Raw genomic sequence first — 14,120 nt, 5'->3', positions numbered from 1 at the left:
ACCTGACCTAACAGCTGTAAAAAGAATGAAACTGTAGAACTACTCTGGTAGAATTAGATCACTAGCTGACAAAGGAAAGGCACAGTGGAAGGAAGAGTGAGGGCATGGGGCGGTGAGAGGCAGTAGAAATAACCTGCTTAAGTGGAGGGAGTGCTGCATGCTCGGAGTATGGCAGTTACTGTGGCTGTGGCTTACGATGGAACACGAAATCCCTTTGGTAGTGTCTCAGCATTCTGTGTATTATAAGAATCCCTGGGAGATGCCTCACTCATGGAGAAGACATGGACTTTGCTCCTGGTTTGGCTACAAACCAGCTCTGTGACTCAGTTATTCCCCAAGACCTCAGTTTCCTCATCTGTCAAATACGGGGATTGTGTTAATGAATCCTAGGATCCCTTCCAGCATCCATCTCCAATTTGGGGAAAGCTGCTAGGGGAGGGCGGTGGGATTCTCCTGGGTCTCCAAGCACATGTATTTCTTCAGAGTCTTTGAGTGCTAAGGACATATACACAAATTTGGGCTCACTGATTTTGCTTTCACAGGGGAATTCTGTGATACTGGTCCTGAGTCTGAGAGCAGGGCTTGCCAGTTAAGTGTAAGTAATATGTTGGGCTTCCCTAGTGGCTCATTGGTAATGAATTCACCTGCCAGTGCAGGAGATACAGGTTTGACTCCTGGGTCAGAAAGATGTCCTGGAGAAGGAAATGACAACCCACTCCAGTATCCTTGCCTGGGAAATCCCATGAACAGGGAAGTCTGGTAGGCTACAGTCCATAACAAAAAAACAACCACAAAAGTGATATGTTTCCAGGGCTTTGGGGGATTTCAGCACAAAAATTGGTGTTGTGTGCTGGCCTCAAACCCAGAACAGCCCCCTCTGCCCTCCGCCAGCCGTGGTGGAAAGCGGCGCTGTGTACATGCGCTCTGTGTCTTTCCTCCGCCGGCCATGGTGGGAAGCGGTGTTGTGTACGTGTGCTCTGTGTCTGTTTAAGTTGAACCTTGTTTTATTTTTCTCAAGTCATAAGCTGAGTGTTACAATCCTGACAAAAGGCTTGCAGAACATCATATTTTAATTAGAGACCTTTCTCAATTTTATGTGAACAGCATAATTTAAATTATTACTGGAAGTTTCTCAGTATACAGAATATAGATTCAGTTCTAGCCTTGAGTTTTATGAATGAACCAAAAAAAGCACCACCCCATCAATTTCAGTTCTTCTAGTCCACATCCCTTTTGGAAAAAACCCCTCAAATCTCAAATGTATTCTCCCTTGAAGTTCTATTTCATCCAAGGGAAGAGATTTCATGTGCTTATGCAGTATCTCAGCTTGTAACACTTTAAGATGTTTGTATGTAAAACTGATGAATAATATTTGCCACTGGAATATTTATAGCTGCAATTTACAATTCTAGGGAAATTCTATTCTAGAAATTTTTATGATCAATAACATTTATTAATTATGCTGTGTGAATTATGTAAGCAAAATTAAGAATCCTATTTGCCTACCTACTTCTCAGCCCATCTTATTTGCCAGTCTGTTGACTGTATTTTTGGGCTCAAGGTCAGCCAAGGATTAATAGCTTTAGGTCTATTTGCTTTGCCTCTTTTTAAGCTGAATTTAGCTCTTGAGATAACAGCATTTTGCCTGTGTACTTGACTGAAATTTTAATCTTGACCTTTGGTTATAATTTTGGATCACACAATCACTTCTAGTAAGATGAAAAATCAGAACATATAAAGCAAACTTAATTGCATTTTTAATGACATTTTAAAAATTAGTGGAAAAATAAAATAGTCTGAATAACAGCTGTTGTCTTTTAAGTTTTGTAAATCATTTTTTAAAAGAGCAAAACATTTTTCCTTATGGTGGATGGTGCTACTGTAATATTATTTGCTTGAAAATATTGGTTAAAAATCACATTATTGAAAGAGATTTCAGCCCAGCAGCTCTTTGATTTGTCATTTGATAAATGGTTTAAGTTAAATAGTTTGGAGAAATCTAGGTTTTCTGAATGCAGGAGTTCATATGTTAACTACTTTTTATTCCCCTTATATCCAGTCCAATACAGATACTCTTCCCAGATAATGAAGACCTTGAGATGAGGAGAGACTGTTCTCTCAGGTTATTATAGCTCAAGTCTTTCTGCAAAGATAGAGGGTAGACCTCACCCCTGTTTTGGCACCTTTACGAGTAAGCCCTACTCTTGGTCTAGGTTGAAATGAAACTGTAATCATGGGGCATTCCATGGGACTCCGGTGGCCTGAGAAAGTAAAAGTACTATGCCCAGTCTTGTGCTTACAATGGAATGGGGTATGGTTGAGAAGAGAATTCTTTATAAACTTGTGCGACCCTGGTTTTACAACCAAGACATCACCTTTAACCTGTCAACTTGCTGATGAAGAATCCCCACAGCCCATACATACCCCCGAGGAAGTAACCACACCCTTTCGAAGATCAAGGCAAACTTTCTGGTACTTATTTACATTTCAAGACAGAAAAACAGACAAAATTTGTTTTTTTGGTTATAGAAATAATTTGTGTTCCTTGTAGACATTTTAGAAAATGTAAACAGTCTGATAGAAGTAAATCAATAAAATATATATTACCCATGCATCTATGACCCAGTGATATCCACTACTAACATTCTGGTACCATAGAAAAAGCTGGGTAATCAGCATTTCCCTAAGCAGTGCTTCAGACAACACCCAGGCAGAAGGGGTTGCTTGGTTTACACAGGAAGAAGAGATCAGTTCAGTTCAGTTCAGTCGCTCAGTCGTGTCCGACTCTTTGCGACCCCATGAATCGCAGCACTCCAGGCCTCCCTATCCATCACCAACTCCCGGAGTTCACTGAGACTCACGTTCATTGAGTCAGTGATGCCATCCAGCCATCTCATCCTCTGTCGTCCCCTTCTCCTCCTGCCCCCAATCCCTCCCAGCATCAGAGTCTTTTCCAATGAGTCAACTCTTCGCATGAGGTGGCCAAAGTACTGGAGTTTCAGCTTTAGCATCATTCGCTGACCTCCTTCAGAATGGACTGGTTGGATCTCCTTGCAGTCCAAGGGACTCTCAGAGCCTTCTCCAACACCACAGTTCAGAAACATCAATTCTTCGGCGCTCAGCCTTCTTCACAGTCCAACTCTTACATCCATACATGACCACAGGAAAAACCATAGCCTTGACTAGATGAACCTTTGTTGGCAAAGTAATGTCTCTGCTTTTGAATATGCTATCTAGATTGGTCATAACTTTCCTTCCAAGGAGTAAGCGTCTTTTAATTTCATGGCTGCAGTCACCATCTGTAGTGATTTTGGAGCCCCAAAAAATAAAGTCTGACACTGTTTCCACTGTTTCCCCATCTATTTCCCATGAAGTGATGGGACCAGATGCCATGATCTTCGTTTTCTGAATGTTGAGCTTTAAGCCAACTTTTTCACTTTCCACTTCCACTTTCATCAAGAGGCTCTTTAGTTCCTCTTCACTTTCTGCCATAAAGGTGGTGTCATCTGCATATCTGAGGTTATTGATATTTCTCCTGGCAATCTTGATTCCAGCTTGTGCTTCCTCTAGCCCAGCGTTTCTCATGATGTACTCTGCATATAAGTTAAATAAGCAGGGTGACAATATACAGCCTTGACATACTCCTTTCCCTATTTGGAACCAGTCTGTTGTTCCATGTCCAGTTCTAACTGTTGCTTCCTGACCTGCATACAGATTTCTCAAGAGGCAGGTCAGGTGGTCTGGTATTCCCATCTCTTTCAGAATTTTCCAGAGTTTATTGTGATCCACACAGTCAAAGGCTTTGGCATAGTCAATAAAGCAGAAATAGATGTTTTTCTGGAACTCTCTGGCTTTTTCGATGATCCAGTGGATGTTGGCAATTTGATCTCTGGTTCCTCTGCCTCTTCTAAAACCAGCTTGAACATCTGGAAGTTCATGGTTCATGTATTGCTGAAGCCTGTCATGGAGAATTTTGAACATTACTTTACTAGCATGTGAGATGAGTGCAATTGTGCGGTAGTTTGAGCATTCTTTGGCATTGCCTTTCTTTGGGATTGGAATGAAAACTGACCTTTTCCAGTCCTGTGGCCACTGCCGAGTTTTCCAAATTTGCAGGTATATTGAGTGCAGCACTTTCACAGCATCATCTTTCAGGATTTGGAATAGCTCAACTGGAATTCCATCACCTCCACTAGCTTTGTTCGTAGTGATGCTTTCTAAGGCCCACTTGACTTCACATTCCAGGATGTCTGACTCTAGGTCAGTGATCACATCATCGTGATTATCTGGGTCATGAAGATCTTTTTTGTACAGTTCTTCTGTGTATTCTTGCCACCTCTTCTTAATATCTTCTGCTTCTGTTAGATCCATACCATTTCTGTCCTTTATAGAGCCCATCTTTGCATGAAATTTTCCCTTGGTATCTCTAATTTTCTTGAAGAGATCTCTAGTCTTTCCCATTCTGTTGTTTTCCTCTATTTCTTTGCATTGATCTCTGAGGAAAGCTTTCTTATCTCTCCTTGCTATTCTTTGGAACTCTGCATTCAGATGCTTATATCTTTCCTTTTCTCCTTTGCTTTTCGCGTCTCTTCTTTTCACAGCTATTTGTAAGGCCTCCCCAGACAGCCATTTTGCTTTTTTGCATTTCTTTTCCATGGAAGAAGAGATACAGGGAGATTAAATAATTTGCTAAAGTTATCCAGTGAGAGGGTGGCAAAACCAAAATGAAGATGCCTGGGTCTGGGACCTTTTTGCAACCGCCAGAGGGCCGAGTCTTTTCACAGTCCCAGAGCTTTTCACAATTAGTTTTCTCCAGCTCATGGCTAAAGAAAGGGCCAGCCTCCTCAACAGAACTCAGTGGACCATGCCCAAGGACAGATAAAGAAATGGTATGTGTCAAAGCAGTTGTGTTATCAAATTGTAGCTACAGCTTCAGCCTGTAAACTCCTTTAAGAGAGGGGAGGAGGGAGTGACTGGGGTGGATTTAGAGTCTTGAACTTTGGAAATCGTTAGCTTATAGAAGTCTAGCGAGAACTGCCCTAACAAAGAAAAGTGACTACAAAGACCAGTCAAGCTAAACTATAGTGAAAACGTATTTCTTGTCCTCAGCTCCCTCCAGAAAGAAGTTTTGGGGTAGCTCAGGTGGTAATGACTAACATTTTAGAGGCTCTAGCCCATCTCTCGGAGAAGGCAATGGCAACCCACTCCAGTACTATTGCCTGGAAAATCCCAGGGACAGAGGAGCCTAATGGGCTGCCATCTATGGGGTCGCACAGAGTCAGACACGACTGAAGTGACTTAGCAGCAGCAGCAGCAGCCCATCTCTGGGTAGAATAGGTATTGATATTGAGCACTGAGACGGTTGGTGCATAGATATTGCCAGAAATCCAAGCATTAGTGTCTTTCCCCTTCCTAAAATAAGCATCAATGTAGTCTAAGTGTATCAGAAAAGTCATAAGTTTGCATTTCAAGGTAGGAACGTGGACATGCTCCATTAACCAGCATCCAAACAACTGCTGTGTTGCTGAAGCTTAGCTTCCTTAACAGAGGCATTATCACAGCAACCAGCATCTTTTCATAGACCTTAACACCTTCTACCAAATATTAGCAATACAATCCACTCAAAATTCTAGTCATCCGGTTCATACCCCAGAATAATCTACTGTTTGCTAAGTAATTTGCATAGAGAAGTTAGCCTCTCATTTTGAGATACCCCAAAACCACTTATTTTGAAATCATGAAGTCAGTATATTAGAGCTGAAGGGATACTAGAGATCATTCATCCCTACCTTGCCATTTTATAGATCTAGAAAGTGAGAGCATTATAAGTAAAGAACCCTCAGCTCAAAATTTTCAGGGGACTTGATCAGAGGGACCCAGCTAGTGAATAATGGAGTTCAGACTTTCTGATTCCAATCCAGAAGTTTTTCAGCATAGCTTCTCTGATGAGTGCCACAAATTGATATGGATGGGGAAGGAAGAAAGATAAGACATAATCCTCACCCTGTGTTACTTCTGTTTACTTCAGGGGTCACTTCGATGAGATCGTAAGACTGGCCCCTTTAAAACCTAGAAGAAGTGATGAGGCTAAGGATAGATTAACACCAAGTGGATAAAACTACTCATTAAAACTCAGAAGCAGTATAAACACTCACTGATATCATGCGGAAGAGTAGAAGGTTGTTAAAGGTGACTATGCAGACGTTTGTAGGAATTTATACATCCTGAAACTCAGAGACTCAATGAATCAGCATTTTAATCTTGGAGCCGATAGGTCATCAGCAAATATTGCTGTAGAACTCTCTTTAATTCAGTTAATTCTATGCTCTTAGCTTTTGCCAGATGTACTTACATACACATCATGTGAAACATTCCAGAAGACATATCTTCTTCATGTGAACATGCTTGTGAGACTCTAGAATCAACTATGGAGAATTCTTACTTTTTAGAATTTACATTCATTAGCAGTTTTTCTATTCACGATACTAGATTAAGAGAAATATCCCAGTTTGTTAAAGTTCATGATATACAACCTTGCATCTGCTTCTGGTACTTATAACTGTGTATTCAAACTACAAACTTTGACTAGTTGTGTTGGCAACCAACAATAGAAAGATTAAACTCTACAGAGTTGTGAAATGTAAGATATATTTACTGTAACATAAAATTCCATATAGTCACTAAAAGCACATCGGTGTTTCATTGTTACCGTTTAGTATATTCTGTTCCTGATCCTGATGGAATTTTGTTTTTCTTATTGAATCTACATATGGGAAAAAAAATTTCCAAGAGCACACATGACTTTTCTGTACCTAGTTAGGCATAGAGCTTAGACTCAATTTGAACTTGCTATCAATCAGTTCAGTTCAGTTCAGTTTAGTCGCTCAGTCGTGTCCGACTCTTTGCGACCCCATGAATTGCAGCATGTCAGGCCTCCCTGTCCATCACCAACTCCCGGAGTTCACTCAGACTCATGTCCATTGAGTCGGTGATGCCATCCAGCCATCTCATCCTCTGTCATCCCCTTCTCCTCCTGCCCCCAATCCCTCCCAGCATCAGAGTCTTTTCCAGTGCTATACTGCCTACCAAACTGATGTCTTCTTCCTGACTTCCCTGTTTTGTGAATGGTACCATCATTCTCCTGGTCACCCAGGTCTTATGTTAGTCTTCCTTGGTGTGCCCCTTTCCCTAGCCTCCCAAGTCCTGCAAGTCTTCCCTTGAACTCTCTCTCTCTCACCTGTTCCATATTCCTCATTCCGCTGCCACCAACATCATTTATACTCCTGTGATTGAAGCAAAGGCTTGACGTAAGGGAGAGTATACACTTGTCTCAAGTATGTCTCCTCCTGGGGGCAGCAGAGCTGAGGTGGAAGGATGGAAGAGGATGAGGCGTTTGGGGTCATGGGCCTGTGGCAATGCCATTTCAAACTCCCCTGTCTTCACCCCTTTAATATGACTTACAGAACCTGGGAAACCTGGTCCCAGGGCAGTGCCCTTGATTGCCGCTGCCATTCACCTTTTCTTTGTGGGGCATTGTAACGAGCGATCCAGAGAGCTCTTTGAGAGGTCACGTTCTCCTGGGGGCAAGACCAATTGACCATCTAAGCATTCTTAACTCAGTTTTGTTCTACCTAGAGACAAGGAGAATGCTGAGCTAAGGAGAATGCAATTGCTTTTTCTTCTAAAGAAACAGTTGCAGACTTTGTTGTTGGATTGATAGGAATACAGTTCCAGGATGTGTTGACCGGCCATCAGCAATGTAACCTCTTCTTTGAATCCCATCACACATAACTCAGTAAAGAGAAAGGGAAAGAGACACTGTCTCTGAAGACATGGACTTTAGATGAAACAAATCTCAAAAATGTGGTTGGTTTGGTCAACATATGAGTACGGATGCTGATAATTCAGGTTCCTTGATAACCTTTATTATTTAGAGAACTTATCATATTATGATGTTTAGACGTCTCTCCTCTGCCTGGGATCAAATTCTGTCCCTGACCATGACTAGCTATGGGTCCTGGGGAAGCTATTTAACTGTGTTGTCTCTCAATTTCCATGCCTACTACAGGTAGTAATGTACCTGTCTCATAGAGTGATTGTGTGCCTACCTAGGACCATGCTGGCTCATCAGTACTTAATAATTATTTGTGAGTTATTTTACTACAGAAATTTTCTATAGACTTCTTTAGAAAGCTAAGCTTAAATAATTCCTTTGTCACATTGCTAGCTGAGTTTAGGGAAGAGTATTTGGCCGAAGGATACTCTTCTATTAATCAAACTGAGCTGAAGATCATATGTGTCTGTCTGTGAAGAGAAGTGAAAACCAGATACACGTTTTGAATATTTTATAACAGCACTTGAGAAACGATAGGATATCTCCATTCCCACCTTTAGACAGGTTCTTGGAATTGCCTTCTGTATCCCATTCGAGATGGCTAGAAGTCAATTAGAATTTCTTCCTGGAAGTTGCAGACTAGGGGCACTAGCTACTTTTCATTATCTTGGTTGGCCTGAATTGGTCTCCCTCCAATATCCCAAGCTTTTGAAGCCTGCATCCTTTATTAGACATGCTAGTATGTACTGGCTTAGAACATTTATAAGTGTCATAGATTGTTATTTAATTTCTTACAGGTTCACTTTAAATTTCTTTTTTTAAAAATATATATTTATCTTAATTGGAGGCTAATTACTTTACAATATTGTATTGGTTTTGCCATACATCAACATGAATCCACCACGGGCGTACACATGTTCCCCATCCTGAACCCCCCTCCCACCTCCCTCCCCATACCATCCCTCCGGGCCATCCCAGTGCACCAGCCCCAAGCATCCAGTATCATGCATCGAACCTGGACTGGCGATTCATTTCACATATGATATTATACATGCCTCAATGTCATTCTCCCAAATCATCCCACCCTCACCCTCTCCCGCAGAGTCCAAAAGACTGTTCTATATACGTGTGTCTTTTCTGCTGTCTCGCATACAGGGTTATCATTACCATCTTTCTAAATTCCATATATATGTGTTAGTATACTGTATAGTTTAAATTTCACTTGGTGTCACTTTAAATTTCACTCGGCCATAGCTCTTGTTGGAGAAGGATACAGTCTTATTTCTCTTTTCTTCACAGGAATGTATAAGGATGGTGAACTACTTGCTGATTGATAGGTCTAAAATTATGTTTGTCTCACACATTTGGAAATGTCATTTCTGAAAGGGAAGGTGTTAAATAGCCTTCTCTGGAGATCTTTTAAAATAATGTAGTTTCTCACCTGATTGAGGTGATGAAAGTGAGGTCTTGCGGGACAATGGAACGGCCTCTGCTTCCAAAATTGGAATTATTTGAACCTGAGTTTGAATGCACATTTGGAAATAATGTGTTAAAAGTATCCTTTTAATGTGTTAAATGTATCCTTCTGTGGCAGGCGAGTCTGTTCAGAGCATGGGGCTGGGATCCATCCCAGGCCAAGGATGCAGGTACATGGAAAAGGGTTCTTTAGTTCAGAAATCAGAAGAAAAGGGTAGAGGACAATTATAAAAGTAGGAGACCAGGTCTTGGGTAAGATGGGCACGTTCACCTGGCGTTGTGAGACCAGTGAGCTGGGTCTGGCAGAGAAAAGGTGTATTAGGTTTCTGTCACTGTCATAATATTATCACACATTTAGTGGCTTTAAACAAGACATGTTTATTCTCTAGGTCAGAAATCTGAGTCTTACCTAGCTAAAATTAAATTCTCCATTTGGAAGTCTCACAGTAATCTCAGACTTAGAATGTCCCCAGTGGAGCGCATGGTGTTCAACCCAAACCTGCTTCTACTACTGTCTTCCCCGTCTCATTAGATACCATTCAGTTCTATTCTGGAATTGCCCAGGTTAAAAATTCTGGACTCCTCTTTCTTATAAGCCCCATTCAGCAAATCCAATTGACTCTACCTTCAAAATTATATTATCAAAATCTGATTATTTCTCACTGTCTCTAGTTTGGATTCCTGCAGTAGCATCTTTAACTGCTTTTGCTTCTTCTACTCGTGTGTCTTATTAATGTATCCTCAGCACAGTAGCCAGAATGCTCCTGCTAATGTGTAAGCCAGATTTGTTACTCTTCTCCTCCCCACCAGGTGGTCCATCTTACTCAAAGACCTTCTAATGGCCGAAGAGGGCAGGGAAGCCCACCCCTTTGGCCAGTGGTGCTGTATGCCTACCTCATAGGCTGTTTGGACCAACACAGCTTCACACTGTAAAAGTCTCCCGTCTTCTCGTAATCATGGGTTATCGTAGGTCAAGGAGGCAGATGTCAGGTCAAACAGGAGCTTTCGGTCCCTGCACATGCTCCGGGCCACCCCTGCCTTCTCCCAGTCCCATTATGATACCCACCAGAGTCTAAGTGTAGAGCTTTCCCTGCTAACTCAAGAAGCTGATAGGAAAATACTTTCCCACAAGGTTCCAAACTCTTCAAACCAATGACAAGCCCAAGGGCATTTTCTGGTTCCCCTTCTCCAGTATCCAGTTGGGCTAATCCCTGAAGCAGCAGCTGGGCGGAAACATAAACCAGTTGGAGCTTGAGGAGGGGGGCAGATTTTCTTGGAAAAAGAGAATGCGAGGGAGTGGTTCCTATTTTAAGTTGACCACATCAGTCTTCCGAAAGCTTTCTGCCCCGGTGCCACACTCCTAGGGACTTTGCACAGGAGATACAAGAGAGGCATCTTCGAGAACAGCTGTTCCTCACTGTTGAACCAGCAGCTGATAACGAGGTGAAGGATACAGACAAAGCATAACACTTAAAGGTGTCAGGGTGGGTGTGGTGAGGTGTTGACCCTTGCGCCTCCCCTTGCACTGTCCTTGGTATCCACAGGGTTCAGTGCATGTTTATTGAACTGAATTCATACATTTTAAAAATGAATGAACATATCTGATGATAAGTCAATCACACAAATAAGGCCTAGAAAACGGACCTTTTGTTATTACTGAAATTCAGTATCAGTGTAGCCAGGAAACTGAGAAGGGGGCTAAGACTGGCCAAGGGCCTTTTGGGACGTCTGAGGTGTCAGTGGGGTTGATGTGTTATGTCCTGCTTTTGTCTGGTAGGTCATTGCTTGTGAGCAGCAGTATGACTCTTCCTATGACGCTCGCTGTGACGTCTGGTCCTTGGGGATCACAGCTATTGAACTGGGGGATGGAGATCCTCCCCTCTTTGACATGCATCCTGTGAAAACGCTCTTTAAGATTCCAAGGTAGGACACAAGATGGCGCTCTTGGCTCATTAGTGCTTTGTGAACGAGGCTCGTTAGGATAATAAATAGTTGGTAAACAGTTTCTCTCCAAACCTGTGAAAGCCTGATTGTAAAATGTATTTCTCTTTTAAGGGGGCCGGGGGGGGGCGGGGGAGGGGGTTGGCACGGGGGATGGGGGAATAGAGGGTTTCCTGAAAGACAACATATTCCAAAAATAATAGGAGTATGTTGTAACAATCGCATATTTTCAGTACTCCAATTTTTCTGAGATGTTGATTTTTTAGGCTTTGCACGGCAAGACTAAAAATACAGCTTTGGCTTAAGTACTCTGTCTAAATACTAGTGTTTTCTTTTTAAATTATATAATCATATCTGGTCTTTTTTTTTTCGGTTTGAATATTTCTCCAGTATGCTGAAAAATTTAGGGATGAAAAAAAAATGTGTACCAGCACTAAAAAATTTTAGAAAAATGTTACATCAGTCATGATTTTCTCTCTAACCCTTTATTTCTGTCTCAGTGGGAAATGGTGCTGAAAGAGGTCTGTTTGAAGGGTATTTAAATGCCAATATATTTTTTATTGTCTATATTCATTAAGGTTTTGTACAAGAGGCTTGTTGGTTGTCTTTCATCAGAATAGGGCTGATGTTTGGTGAGGCACTAGTTACAGAAAATGAAGCTATCTGGGAGCTCCATGCAGGCATGTTGCAGCTTGAAAGCTTTGTCCCTTTCATATTTCTCTTGCAAAGGAAGGCTCTGGCCGGCTGGGAGCCATTTAACTGCTTTAACAATACAAGTGTTAACCTTTCCTTATCTGCACAATCACACAGCTATCACAGCCTTTAAAAATTTCTCCTGATTGCAATTTGCATTTCTGATTAGGCCTATTTATATGCAGATGAGGCTCTGTGGCATTCATCACCGTAATGTTATGGTTTTATACCTAGTCCAGATGTGAACAACCACCCACCATTATTTCCAAAATGATTCCCAACCAAGTCAGAGTTGGTCTTTTTTACTTTTCCAAAGTATAAAAACAAGTCCAGATGATTAGGACAAAACTCCTGGCTTTTTAAATGAGTAGTCTGATGAATGTTCAAAATAATGTAAGAATGCAGGACCCCAAAACAGTATTGTGTAAAGTAATATGTCAGAAAATGATAGATAGTATCTGGAATAATTTATATGTGTGTTTTGATTTTTTACAAATGGCTTACTCTTTATTTACTGTAGCCACATAATTTCTCAATTACCAGAATTAAGGTGTGGTTTCTGATTAGCTTGGAGAGGGAAATGGCAACCCACTCCAGTATTCTTGCCTGGAGAATCCTACGGACAGAGGAGCCTGGCGGGCTACAGTCCATGGGGTCGCAGAGTCAGACACAACTGAGCAACCAACACTTTCACTTTTCTGATTAGCAAGACGTATGTACTTTTAATAGGCTATCATCTACTTGGGTATGTTTTCTGTCTTTTTTTGATGTGCATTTGTATACAGACCAAATGTTCAACAATTTCATAGGGTGATAAATATGAGGCAGCTTTGAAGTGTGTGTGCGTGTGCATGGGTACACACACACGCGAATGTGCCTGTGTCCAACAGACCCTTTATCTCCAGTGACTCCTTAGTTTGCGTCTGTGCCCAGCCAAACCTCCGCTCTCTAATAACTTTTATACTCTCACTCCCCTCCGTCTTCTGGCTTGGGAGAAGCTTCCAGATCTGAAACACAAATAACCAAGCCTCCCATTGCTTGCCTCAGGACAGGGCAGACTTCAGGAACAGGTGAATTGCTAAAAAAGGATCTTAGGAGTGACACGGATCCTTATCCCAAAGTAGGTTGAAGCTTTCTTTCCTCCTGCTGTAACCACTGGCCCTCTCACCATCTCTTGGTTCCTGTGCAGCTGACGAATCAGGTTGAACTAGGGAACGTGAACGCTAGCTGGTTAGCCGGCCCTCAGTGTGATGACGTGTGCTCAGCACTTGCCTTTACCACAACCGTAATGGCCAGCTTGACATTTTTGGACAGGAAGGATGGAGGTTTTATTTTATTTTTTTAATGTAGCATGTTTATAATTACTGCATACTCACCAAGTTTTTTACTTAAAAAGTATCTTGTTAATTGGAAGTACACAATTTTCTTAGGAAGGGTTGTAGATTGCCAAGTGTGTTTGTGTGTGTGTGTGTATGCTCATGTGTTCATCCTCTTAATCTTGGGTGGTAAAAACAGTATCCTTTCCTCAGAAAACTTCTTTGATGGAGAAATTTAATATTTACACATTTTAGATAGGCACTCAGGTTATCTACCTGTGTGTTTCATGGGGCTCTCTCTCATTCTACCTCAGCATTTCCTTTCCTAAAGCTAATGGCAAGTAATGACAAAAACCCTTTGAATCTATTTGGTTTCAGAATGTTTTTCTTCCTCGTTGGTTATGAGTGTTGTCGGTGTTCTGGAGCTCTCTTTAATTAAACAGTGAAGTCCATTGCAGAGTGCCCTTGGGGGCCAGGCTGCTGTGTGTGGCCTTTCTTACCTGCCTCTTGCCTACACCTTTCTCTGATTGGAAATAAATTGAGTGAATTACCAAGTAAGGGAAGAAAAGAAAACCTGTCCCGAGTCAGGGAAGGAGTGACTTTCGTGAGTGATAGAGGACTTGGGACTTAACACAGTGCTAGTTACATGTGAGGAGGGAGCCTCAGATGTCAACAGAACAGGTGATTATCGGGGTTCCCTAGGCTTTGTCAGAAAACAGGCGAGATCTGCCTAGCTGTGCTTGATTTGCCTGAACAGGGGTCTCCTGCTTTCCGCTCCCTGCCTCCACTCACCTCTCCCTTTCTTGTGACCTTCACTTTAGAAGATGACATGTGGGGTATTCGTGACCTGTCTCTGATCA

The 14,120-nt window shown here is 41.9% G+C and overlaps 1 protein-coding gene across 1 annotated transcript in view; it reads left to right on the top strand.

The window, feature by feature from the left end:
• The window catches only part of LOC113880990 (myosin-IIIb-like), a 36,855-nt gene extending 23,718 nt beyond the window's left edge, over positions 1-13,137 (top strand). The window contains exons 5-6 of the mRNA XM_027523728.1: positions 11,088-11,233; positions 13,134-13,137. Coding sequence (XP_027379529.1) covers positions 11,088-11,233; positions 13,134-13,137 — 150 coding nt within the window. The remainder of the gene's footprint in view (positions 1-11,087; positions 11,234-13,133) is intronic.
• Positions 13,138-14,120: the final 983 nt, after the last annotated feature.

Source organism: Bos indicus x Bos taurus, chromosome 2, assembly GCF_003369695.1.
Source record: "Bos indicus x Bos taurus breed Angus x Brahman F1 hybrid chromosome 2, Bos_hybrid_MaternalHap_v2.0, whole genome shotgun sequence".
Taxonomy (NCBI): Eukaryota; Metazoa; Chordata; class Mammalia; order Artiodactyla; family Bovidae; genus Bos; species Bos indicus x Bos taurus.
The sequence above is the reverse complement of the archived record's forward strand: the minus strand, read 5'-3'. Positions and strand labels throughout refer to the sequence as shown.